Genomic DNA, 13,489 nt, shown 5'->3' with positions numbered 1-13,489 from the left:
GCTTTTGGTTACGAATTTTATTTATCTGTGCAAATATAAGTGTAGATAGGAAAATTTGTTCTATAAAACATCAAAATTCACCACCAAAAATGTCTCTGGTCGGCTTTAGATGCTACCAAATCGCTTCTATCGCATGCATGAAAATTCGGCCCAATTCGCACCCAAATTCGCTCTTGAGAATGTTACTAATTTTATGGTTTGGGAAGAAAAAGGTCACGAAATTTCAATTTGGAATTTTAGTAGACACCCTGTATTAGCTACTAGGCTGTATCTATTGTTGTATCGTTTCTTTTAAGAGTGATGCATGTATTACTTGTAATGGAAAGCGATAGATCACATTGTTGAACATGGGGCATCTTAATTGGCCATTGTTCTTCGTAGCCTGAAGCGCGAAGAAATTTAATTTTTTAAAAAATTGAAAAATGAAAAATTGCGACTAGGCTGATGATCGAATCTAAGTCTGTGGGTCACCATGTCGATAGGCTAATTACTATGCAACTTAGTCCGTTCCTAAATCTGAAGTTAAATCTTCCCTCATGAGATATGTAGTCAGCCATTCAGATTTCATAAACTATATTGTAACTACTACTGCTATGCTTGAACAACCGGATGTCTATATTAATAAATAGTTATGATTAGGGCAACTCTAAAGCATAAAAAGCAGTAAAAGCATAATGGAATTTTTCACCTATAGTTGGTACCATATCTATGATTTTGACTACTTTACATATCCAAATTTCCTAATTTTATAAGCATAATAAAGCATAATTTACAGAAATAAAGCATAATGCTTAATGCTTTTTATTCTAGAACCTGTATATGTGTAGATCAAAGAAAAATATGTTAAAATATTTTGTGCCAAAGAAAAAATTATCAACAAAGCCTGTTATCAATGCCGCAAACAACAGATATCAACTACGAATTGCCTTTACGCGTAACAATGGAAAGTTCGAATTCATCCTCTTTTCGCATCTTCCGCTCAGACGGATGTTTTCGTTTCCTCACTTTGTGTTAAAAGGCAGGCAAGGCTGGCTATGCTTATTCCAAGCTGCCATAATCAAGAGTGTATGCAATCTCAGAGAGTAAGAGAATTCTCAACTGACCATTTCAAAGTAGAAGGAGGTAATCTATTTTGTACTCTCTGTTCTGAATTCATTAAATATGAGAAGTCTACTCTGCAACTAAATGTTTCTTCTTGGAAATATCGCTTAAGGAAAACTACACATAATGATGTAGTATTTATTAATGTGGGAAACTCATAAATAGAAATGCTTAAAAATGAACAGCAAAATTCAAGGAACAGCATATTAAGGCATAATTTAGGAAAAAGCATAATAAAGCATAATGTAAGGACAAGTAAAGCATAATATATAGCTGTATAAAGCATAAAGTTGGTTGCCGTAGTTACGATCGTTGAATTATGCAACAAATGGATTTTTTTTCACACGTTATTCTTTATAAGTGTGAATTAATTGAAATTCAGAATGAGAAATCGCAACTGGGCGTAAGATCGAAACCGGTCTTCAGCTTACTTTGCCGTGCGGTATCTACTAATACCTAATTAAACTGTTATAGATACTCATTAGTATATACTGATATCTAAGTATAACAATAGTAGTTATGGTACAGCCCCATGTTGTCTGAATATCTGTCGGTCTAATGAAACTGCAGATCTAGCGGAGATACTGGGTATGGAAACCCGAAGACTTAGGTTCAATTTGCTGTCCAAATCGCAATTTCTAACACATCGAACTTAATTCCATCTGTAGGGAATATGATATAACAAACATATGTTCTTTTCTTCCTTTCTCATGTAAGTTTAATTTCCGTTAATAATTATTAGCTTTCATGTATATTAAAGCATGGTTATCTTGTTGTTTATTCGCAGCAATTTTACCAATAATAATGGAAAAACTAGAAACTTACGAGTGGATGAAGCGGATACAGTGGTTCCATATGCCGATGCAGGTGCTATTTGTTGGCTGTTTGTAAGTATTGGTGCATTTTGTAAAATATTATGTATATAACAATGTAACAAGGGAAGCGTTTGGCACATTTTATTAATATAAAACAGAATCCCATAGTATTTAACATGAGAAAGTCATTAGAGATCTATTTCTGTTCTCTTCATCGGTCTCACTTCGAAACGATAAGAGATAGAAAACATCGAAGAACTATTTTACTATTTTATTTGTCCTTTCTAACACTGAATTCTGTCATGAGTCATTCTTTTGAAATCAGCTGACCAGTTATACTTGTTGAAACTGTCACAAATATATAATTATCAAACAAGACAGGAAAATGTACAATAAAATGTTCAATTTACAAGGTAGATGATAAGCTAATACGCTCGGGAGTTTTTACATCGTGTCACTTTAAATTCTGATTCTTTAAAAACTTTTGCAATTTCAAGGTTTAAGCTTCTCCCTAGAACCTTGTTTACAGAGGATAACAATAGCAGTAAAACAAACAAACAAAAAAAAAAAAAAAAAAAAAAAAAAACATCAAGGAAGTATAAGGGAATGGACTTACTTGGGAAGAGCAGTGAAGTCACACCTTTTCAAATTAGTACATGTTACTTCATCAGGTATGGCCTTACGGTACGGTGTGAAATGTCGGAATCAGATTGTACGTTCTTTTGTTGGGAAAGGAAAATTGGACTCATGTTAATATTTTTCTTGTTATTTTGCCCATAATTACTCGATGCATTTAATTAAAATGTCTCATTCCTTACGTAAAGATTCTTTTATCTATTTCATTAAGTGGAGGGATTAGCCATGGGCAATCCCTTAGTTCAGTTTTTGGTTAAATTGTTTCTTCATACTTTTAAAAGTTAAATCCTTAACGCAGAAGAATTAGGCGCTGTGCGCTGGTATAGATAGGTTGATAGTGTTCTCTTTCTATATAAAGAAAACTACCAATTGGATTTGTTAACAAGTAAATTAAATAAGATTAACGCTAGCTTAAAATCTGCTATGGGACGTAAAAAGAAGTGTAAACTTATCTATTTAGAAAGAAATGTAAGCAGAAGGCTAGTACTCACCACAAAACATAAAATATTCTTCTAAGTAGCGCTTTTGAAAGACCCTTCTTCCATCTTCAGCTTACATCCAATTCGAAGAAGATTTAAAACATGGGCGGGGGGATGTAAATAGATAAAAATGGTTGAAAGAATTTAAAAATTGTGAAGCACGAGTCTTCTGTCAAAAATGAACACATACAATGATCATTCACCCATCACTGTTGACTTTTTTTCCCTGTTTTCAAGACGGCTAAAATATGTAGTAAAAAGACTGCTCGAAATCACATTTATTTCTCCTTTATCTAAATAGAGCGTAAGTTTGTCTTTATGAATGTAATAGAAGTCTTTAATTTTTCGTTTAGTTGTTGTTTTTGCTTTCTCTATCAAACATGAATCCACAATGCTATGGTTATAGTCTTTAAGATGCGTTACCAATCCAGATAACTGTTGCAAGCTAAGAAATTTCGATGTGCGAATGTGCTCAGCTATTCTGATACAAATATTCTTTTTGCTTGACCTGTATATACTTTGTCACACTGACATTTAACCCGATAAACGCCACGACTTTGTATCGATTTTTTATCAATCCTCAACAATTGTGTATAATATACTGTTTGCTCTTTATTCATATTGTAAGTTCACTTTTGATTATAATCAGTATAGTGTTTAGAATATATATTTACAAATATTGTTATCTAAAGGTAATGTGAAGAATGATGAATAAGCAGGTGTTATCTTTTTCTTTTCCAGCTTAATATTCATGACTCCATCCGCCTGTGCACTCTTTCCTCAGCAATGGTAAGTTAAAACATCAAAACATTTACTTATGCTTGTAAACAAGATTATTTTATGAAAAAAAAAGTACATTTTTTTTCGCCGAGATTCACTTAATCGTACAAATTATAATTTATTTGTTTGTTTGTTTACATGGAGTTAAGTTTACTTTTCAACATCAGGAGTATATTTATTGGACATTGACTTATAGTTTAGCATGCTGCGGATCGAACTCGAGAGTTTCTTGTAGGGAAGTGCACATGTGGCGCGATAAATATATATATACATATTTGAAATAGATGTCTGGAGAGAAATATTTATTTCCAGAGACCCACCTCAACGCTTCGGCCTCGCCCAACAATATACAAAAGTACAGATTATTACATATTAAAATTAATAATAAAAATATAGTTAGCTCGAAATCCTAAAAATATAATAAAAAAGGTCTCTAGAATAAAAATGTAAAATAGATTTTTTTAAATTGTCCCGAATCCAGATTTTCTGCTTAAAGTAAAAAATCGTATAATTGTGCTTTTCTTAACACACTATTTCTTAAAAGATCTTTTCTGGCTAAAAAGGTGATTCTTCTCTATATCCAGAAATGGCTTGTCAGCTAGCTCACTGATTTCTCTAACCGACAAATAGTGGATTGACTTTTCTATTACGTTAATATCACTCCTATTAAATAAATATCAGTTACGTTGGAATAAAAATACTCCAGACTCACATGTCACTAAAAATACTCTTAATACCTGCGGCTGCGGCCTAGATTTTCCATGCGTCTACTTTGAAGCAGTTTGTTCTAGCCTTAATTTTCAAAAGCGCTTTCTGACGTTTGATAGACGCTTGCCCTAACGTGAGCTCTGAAATCAGAAAAGCACTTTTAAAAAGATGCTAGCTAATAAAACACCTACTTTTTGAATAGTCCTCGTATAAAATTATATATCACTTTAACACAAATATCTTACTCTTCCATTCATATATAACATATTATAACATTACATTTTTTTTATTTATATTTATCAATATATCAATATACTAAGAACGTTGATTTACAATTATTGTCGATGAGACTATTCAAAAATTAAACCTAACTGATAGTTTCTTTAAGGGTACTAATTAACTATTCCTTCATGTACAAACAACATTATTTACAAACAAAGATCTTTATAGTACTAAATATTGGTAGGATCAGAAGGCAACAAAATTATAACATATAAACACATTGATGATTATCATTTAATACATTAGTAAGCTCTGAAAAATTAAGAAATTCGATATTCATTATTCTTATTCTTTCTATATAATAAGTTGCATCTATTTTATATATTTGTCATAACTTTCATAAGTTTACATTAAAATTATGATCTTTTATTCTTAAATATTTATAATATTTGCATGAAATTCAAATAGAACACAAAAAAACATGAAAACAAGAATAGCTTAAAAACATGCCATAAAGCTTTTGAGTAGTTTCATAGCATGAAATACAAATGTGATTAATATTATATTTTGCAATTATGAGAGAACTTACAAGAGCATGAAACACAAACATCAAATAAAATACATAATTCTAAGATATATCAATTGGAAATTCAACGATAAAATGACATAAAATCAAATACAAGTCAATTAGTCTTTATTAGTCTTTATATTAACTTGCGTCATTACCTCAGAAGGAACTAAAGTTCTGACTAAGTCCAACCACCGTTTTCTAGTACTTTCAGTAGACTGCCATAACTTAATTTCATCAATATTCCGTAATCCTAAAGTTTTTCCCGTTTTTATATCCACAAGTTCAAATACCTTAGGACTGAGTTGTTTAGTGCATAAATAAGGTCCGGCATACAAATCACAAAATTTGTATATTCTTTTTAATGTAGCGTCACTCTGAGGATGTAATCGTACAAATACCAAATCTTTGGGCTGAATTTTAACTTTTCCCAATTGTTGCTCTTCGATTTTCAAATTTCGAGATTTAAATTTCCGTATTCTCCGTAAATGGATCATGCTTACCAGGTGGGAATAATCTATTTCATTGTTATTGTCGAGTCGAATTCCAAAATGATATTCAATTGGAGCTACATAATCTGTTCCATTGTGAATATTGGCAGGCCGCACTCCAAGGGTATCAGACACCGAATAATTTAGAAAATACGTGATTTCAGTCACATACTTGATCCAGTCCTTATGATTATTACAACAATGACGAAATAACATTCCTAGATGTCGATGAATATTCTCAACAACAGAACTGCTGGGGTGATAGGGCGTCACAAAATGCACTTTGATACCTGCATTATTCATACTACGTAAGAACACATGACTCCTAAATTGCCCACCATTATCACATAATACATGTTCAACAGGGCCGCAATGCGGAATGTATACATTTAAAATACGATTAGCTATCGCTGATGCAGTTGCTCTTCGCAAAGGATATGCTACTATGTATCTAGTGAAAATATCCATTACAGTAAGCAAAAAAGTTTCGCCAGTGGAAGCTCTTGGAAGTGGTCCGTACAAATCTATGGAAATGAATGAATGTGGCCGTTCAGGTATTATGGACAACATAGGTTTATATATAGAACGATAGTTGTGCTTGATCCTCATACACTCTTCACAATCATTAATATAATTTTTAATCTGAGATCTGAACGATTTCCAATAGAAAGATTTATTTATAAGAGAATATACTTTCAGATAACCAAAATGTCCAAAGTCATCATGATAAGCTATCAGTATGTGTGGTACCAATTTAGGTGGAACACAAATTTTGGTCCGATGTTCATATTTAAAATCCTTATTTACCAAAACATTGTTCGACATTTGATACAGGGTGTTCCAAGAACGAGGGCAATCACATTTATCCGGACATGAAATCAAATGTTGAATGATCTTAGCATATGGTTCATATTCTCTTTGAGATTTTTGCAATTCGACGACGGAAATATTGGAAATTTCTTCCTGTAAAATTTTGAAGACATTTATTGATAACACATGATGTTTCTCACTAGGGAATAATCGAGATAGTGTATCCACGGGCACGTTATCTATTCCCTTTATATGTTTAACTTCGAAATCAAAGGATTGCAGTTCTAATGACCATCTTAGCAAACGATTATTGTATCCCTGTATTTTCTTCAAATGGCATAATGAGCTATGGTCAGTAATAACAGTAAAATGGCATCCACTTAAGTAAGGAGCAAATTTTTGTAATGAAAACCGCACTGCCAATAATTCGATTTCCGTGATGGTATAACCCTTTTCTGCATTTTTCAGAGTCCGACTCACACAATGTATCACTGATGGTTCATTAGTATTAATCCCAGGTTGCCAAAGTATACAAGAAATGCCTGTAAGTGCCCCATCGCACTGAACAAAAAAAGGACGACTATAATCAGGATGGTTTAAACGGTTGTTTTTCATTATACAGGTTTTTAAACGTTGAAAGCTTTGTTCTTGTGCATCTCCCCATCGCCATGGTACTCCTTTCTTTGTAATAAAAAAACAAAGGTTCGGCAATTTCAGCAAACTTAGGAGTAGATCTCCTAAACCAATTAAAAAGACCTAATACTTGCCGGGTTTCTTTTAAATTTATGGGGATTGGTAGATCTCTAATAGCTTGTACTTTGGAGTCGCTATAGCACACTCCATTGGCATCAATTAAGTAACCCAAAAATTCTATAGACGTCTGAAAGAATTTAGACTTTTCAATGTTTACTGTTAAGCCAGAATTTCCTAATCGTTCGAGAACTAAATCCAGATTTTTCAAATAATCTTTCGGGGTTTTACCCATAATCAAAATATCATCTGCGTAATATACTACATGATTGCGTAGGTTTTGTTTTAGTACTTTATTCAGACAAGATGCTAATGCCGCACTGCCATTAATTAGTCCAAATACTACACGATTGTACTCGTACAGCTGATCCTCAAACAAAAAGGCAGTATATGGTTTTGAATCTTCATCTAATAAAATTTGATTATACGCCATGACTAAATCCAGGTTTCCAAATATGGTGTTACCTTGTAATGTGCCAAGGATCTCATCTACAGGGGGATATCTCACTTGTTGTAACTTAATGTGTGAATTTAGCTTCCTGAGGTCCATTACGATTATCAGATGTTTTCCTTCCTTTTTGGGCACTACATGTAATGGATTGAGATGGATACTCTGGGAAGGTCGTAGTATTCCTTGAGCTAACATTTCAGCTATTTGCTTACGCACATTTTCTCTAAAACGGTATGGAATAACATACGGCTTTGTTACAATAGGATCTTTGGTATCCACTTCAATAGTATATACGAAATCTTTGCAACAGCCTGGTTTACGTGAAAATACTCTTTTATGTTTGTAGATTATGTCTCTAAATGATGAAGCAACTTCCTCATCTACAAGCCTTAATGAATTTAAAATTTCGTCTACACACTTATAAAAGAAATCATCTTCTTCCATCATTGACGGTTCTTTTACCATATTAATAGCATTATTTTCTTCCAACTCGTTAAATTTAATATTTAAAACATTATTTCCAAAAGGCTGACACTGGGATGCAATACTATCCTGCGCAGGAATTAATTTTTGAATTATTGCATCATCTAATGTTCTTATAGTAAAAGTTTTATTTTCGAAATCCAATACGGTACGTAGCTGGGTTAAAAAATCTAACCCAATTAATATTTTTTCATTCAGTTCGTTAATAACCAATATAGGAATAGTGATTTTAAAATTTTGTATGCCTATTTCTATTTGAGTTCTACCTAACACCCTTTTCTTGTGTTTACCTGTATAATCAACCAATAACAAATTATCTATTTTCTCTAGTCTTGGGTTAGAGTAGTCTTCAGTAATTTCACGCCAAAAAGTATATGATAAAAGCGACACGGTAGCTCCTGTATCAATTAAAGCATGAATAGGAATTTCATTAACTGTTATATTAATTTTCGCCGTACAGAAGGTTTTTAAAAAGACAAAATCTTTGTCAGTGTTACCTAGATGTACTTCCATATCATCGTCAAATCTCCAAAAACATTTGGCAACTGGTATATATTGATAAACGACATTTGTATCTAAAAGTTTTAAATTAGTTTCACAATCAAAAAATTGATTAGAAGTATTCAATGCTGACATGGCTTTAACCCCTCCCACATCAGCACACTCTAGTTTAAATTACGTTGACTTATACCTTCATTTAAGTTACATTGTATCCCACAATCTATAGTACTTCCTTGGCGATTAGGCACTGTTACCGTATTCGGATTCCTACGAATGTAATTACTGCCATCTGCAAATTAATTTTGTGAGAATCGGCGATAATCATTACTCCTACTGAAATTTCTGTTGCTGTTTCTAAAATTCCTAGTTCCATTTCTGCGATTAGGTTGCGTCTGATTTCCGGTACCATTATAGCTATTCATTCTATCATTAAAACTAGGCACATTAGAATTATTTCCAGGTTGTACATTTATATTACGAACAGAAGCATATTGTGTCTGATTACGTCCAGAATTACCCTGACCTCTATCCTGTACTCTATTGTTATTCTGTATTGCTGACTGACTTTCATAATTTTGAACAAACATAATTAGGTGATTAAAGTTGATGCATTGCGCCGTCATTAACAGTTGTTGTAATCGGAATGGCAATAAGATCCTAATGGAAGCTATGATACAGGATTCCGGATGATTTGGATTTAGTGATCTTAACTCGTTATATGTAGATACTACAAATTCCGCAATACTTATGTGTAATTTTGGATTGAAATGTTTTGTTCGCAAGACGGCATTTCTATTCGCTATCATAAAATCATTCTCATAATTCGATAGTAGAGCATTCTTGAAATCAGAATATGTACGAAGACTACTCCTGATAGCTTTGAACCATGTTAAACAGGGTGGTAATAATATATGTGGCAATAATTTTAAAAATTGAGACTCATCTACACCCATCAGTTCACATTCGTCCTCAAATTTTTCAAGAAATCCCCTAGCGGATATATATTCCGGTACACCACTAAATTTAGTAAGCAACTTAACTTCGCTGAATCGTAAAGGTTTACCTGTATTAATCTTCCTATACCTGTTGGAGTTATGTTGCCTCACTCTTCTTTCTCTATCAGTACTCTCTTCTTCACAGCTCGAAGATTCATTAACTTCCAAAATTGTTCTGGGATGACGAGTAGGTTCACAACCGGTAGATGTAGGATGTACCACATTCATGTAACCATCATCCTGCAATGCACTTTCGGGAATACATTTCCCTTTGATAAAGTTCACCTCATCCTGCAATAGTTTAATGTGATTAGCATGAGCATTTATCGTTGACTCTATGCCATTTACAGAATCTTGAACGTCCGTGAATCTTTGTGTTACCCTTTTCATTTTTTCGTCGTACTGTTCAAATTTGACTACTATATGTTGGTTCATTTGACTCAGTTGACGCTGAATAAGGTCCCATCTGCTTTCATTACATTGTTCTAATCTCCCTAGCTTTTCATCAAAATCCTTAGTTTGCTGGTTTATCTTCTGGTCTAATTTTTCATCAAAATGTTGGGCTTGCTCCCTAATTTGTTCAGATTGGTTCCTAATTTGCTGAGCTATTTCATCACTTTTTCGAACTTGTTCCTTAATTTGCTCAGATTGGTTCCTAATTTGCTGAGCTAAGTCTCTTAAGATGTCAGTTAAATTTTCATTAGAATTCATTTCTGTATTCATACTCTGATCACCAGTTATGTCTCTATCCGTTGCACTCATTGTAATATTTCGGCGTATCACTTTACCGCTTCTCAAAATGGTAACACTAATGTCACGTTGAATGTTAGCCGTTTTTACTATCCTTCGAAACGACACTTTTATATCTCCCGGTGTTGAGGCATCACTAAATATTACTGCGTTTGCTTTTTACGTAGTATCTAGATTGAATCCTGGTTCTTAACTAACTAATCTTCAAGTAATTCACACGTTTTACCATTTTCTTAACTGATTTTAGTATTCAATCATGAGAAGCGTAAATAATCCACTTTTACATATTTAACAAGATGTCTGCACACTTATACATACATTTATTATGTTTCCATAGAGAATACATCAATAGTTCACGATCAAAATAACGTAAAAATATTTCTTTGTATCTTTCTTTTCTTTATATATTACTGCTCAAATAGTTCGCCTCTGACCTTTTTTTTTTTTATAAGATGGTACAGATTGCTAATGCTATATACAACGTTGTCGTTGTAAAGTTATAGCAATAATAGGTTAACAGTGAAAGTTTTCGGTCTTCACTTGAGACACTTGATCATCACTTGCGAAAAGAAACAAAGTTTTATCGAGCCCGAATTCTCTAGCTTCTAGAAGACAGACTCAATATTCCATTGGAAGTCGAGCCTTTTTTAAAAATTGACCCTCACGAGACTTGAAAATTTTATTTTGAATTTTTATTATACAGTATATGTCGGCCATTGGCCTTGTCGTAACATGAACAAATAAGTCTTGCTGCTGACGCCTCCATTAAACCATAGTCATTCATTCATCAATGTAATGTAATTTAATGATTAAAGTATATGTATGAAATGTCACGCAGGACTACTAGCTATACTTGAGAAGAAAAGTATCAATTTTTAACATGGAACTGCTTAAAACAAAGAGCATGTTTAATATAATGTTACAAAGAAGACATTGCATATTCAAAATAACTATCTGAAAGCCATAGTTATATATATTCAAAATACCTGTCTGGTGATGAGACGACTTTAAATTTTGAAAATCTTTGGAGTAAATTCTTGATATCACTTACTCTGGTTTTGGACTAACTTAAGTACAGTAATTGTAAAGAATGTGATATAAAGTACACAGGAAAGACAGGAAAAAGGCTAGAAGAAAGGATTAAACAGCATAAAGACGGTGTTAGATTAAAAAGAGAGAGGAACATAAACACATATCAGAGAAATGTGGTATAAAATAGATTAGAAAAGTGTGGAAAGCTAGAAAGCAAAAGATGGTTTACAACAAATGGAAAGAGAGGCAGTTGATGAGGAAAGAAGAAGAGATTAATGGATTGGACCAGTGGTCTAACGGTTCATGAATTGTAGAAAATAGTATTTGATGGAAAAAAAAAAGAGAGAGAACAGAAACACAGCTGAAGTATGTATTGAATTAAAAGTTGAGATATGAAAAGGTGATGGAGAGTAGCTAGTTAAAGACAAGGTTGAATGATGGGCTTATAATTAAAAACAGAGGTTGTAAGAAGTTTAAATTTGTACTTGAAAAGAATTAAAAACGTAAAATTTCCCTTTCACGACAAGCCATAAAGTCCCCACTCATGAATGTGATGTGGTCGGCATCACGCTTCGTCTCTTTACTTCCCGAAGTTGCCCTAAGTATCTACTTTAAAGAGGCTGGGTAAACCTCAGAGCCGCATTGGGACTAGGATAGAAAGAAAATATGTCCTGCTCCCACCTGTAAAAGTAAAAGAAAGAAGCTGATTGTATGCTAAAAATGGTCTTGTCTAATCTGGAATTTGTAAGGCTGTAACCTTAGCTGATACCTTTATAATGTGCCCGATGAAGGCAATAATAGCGGGCATTGTCGAAGCTCTTAATGCAAAGTTGTTAATATAAGTGTTGTACTTTGGTCAGATTTTGAACTTGAAGATTTTGAGAATCTTTGCTGACTTTTAACAAAGATTCTTCCAAAATTGGAGGAAAACAGTGATTTTATAATCTGATAGCTAGTAAGTTTCAGCTTCATACGGTAGATGTCAAATGCTGGATGTTGTTCTTTGCCCTCGAATGTCGCGATGTGTAACTTCTACTACCTTTGTTTCAATAGCAGAAAGTGGGTTATGGCTAGCTACCGTTGAAGTTGGCGTTATTCGCGAAGATGGTAACGGATTGACTTCATTAACGAACTGCATCGAGATAATTGCTCAAGCTATCTATTGCAAAAATCAGTATTACAAATTCTTTCTCGTTCAAGAGATACCGAGTGGAGGAGAGTCAGATGGACGTAAGTCACTGTTATCCATTAAGATTTTAACAGATTGACTCTATTAACGAACTCGCCGAGATAATCAACCTTGTTATCTATTGCCAAGAAAGAATTCAAAAATTTCCTTTCATTCATGAATTATTGTGTGAAGTAACGGACACACGTTTGTATGTACGAACAACATAATCTTATTACGTCCCACTTGCGTGATCCTAATAATGGATTAATTGTGTCATGTGATAGATATATGGAATGTTAACGTGTCTAACATTTTAAATAAAATAATCTGTTGTTTTATTGTTATCAATAAAAGAAGGCCTATTCCACTGGAAAAGTTTACCCTCGTTGGCTGCACTTTTCTCCGAAGTATAATTGGCTGTTGATTAGGAGAATACTGAAAACTGAAACTCATTTGTTGCATTTCTCTCCAGAGTATGGCTGGTTCTTAATTTGGAAAATATTAAAAATTGACCCTCCGTGGCAGCACTTCTCTCCGGAGTATGGCTGGTTCTTAATTTGAAGAATTTCTAACAAAAAAATATTGTAGATAAAGATAAATCCATATGATATGAAATATTATATTGTTGGAAATTGTATGAACAAGAGTCCAAGATTGTGAGAACCATTTCTCATACTACTACGATATCCGTAAAAACCCCAGAAAGCAGCTTTTCCAAATCAGAACACATTCAATGATACAGAACT

General features: G+C 33.2%; 1 protein-coding gene across 1 annotated transcript in view; it reads left to right on the top strand.

Annotated features, from left to right (window-relative positions):
* Positions 1–13,489, top strand: part of LOC145664138 (sideroflexin-2-like) — a 96,405-nt gene that overhangs the window by 72,673 nt on the left and 10,243 nt on the right. The window contains exons 6-7 of the mRNA XM_081730573.1: positions 1,889–1,988; positions 3,773–3,820. Of these exons, the coding sequence (XP_081586699.1) occupies positions 1,889–1,988; positions 3,773–3,820 (148 nt within the window). The remainder of the gene's footprint in view (positions 1–1,888; positions 1,989–3,772; positions 3,821–13,489) is intronic.

Source organism: Thermobia domestica, chromosome 1 (genome assembly GCF_964235325.1).
Source record: "Thermobia domestica chromosome 1, izTheDome1.hap1.1, whole genome shotgun sequence".
NCBI classification, from domain to species: domain Eukaryota; kingdom Metazoa; phylum Arthropoda; class Insecta; order Zygentoma; family Lepismatidae; genus Thermobia; species Thermobia domestica.
This window is presented reverse-complemented; position numbering and strand designations above follow the sequence as displayed.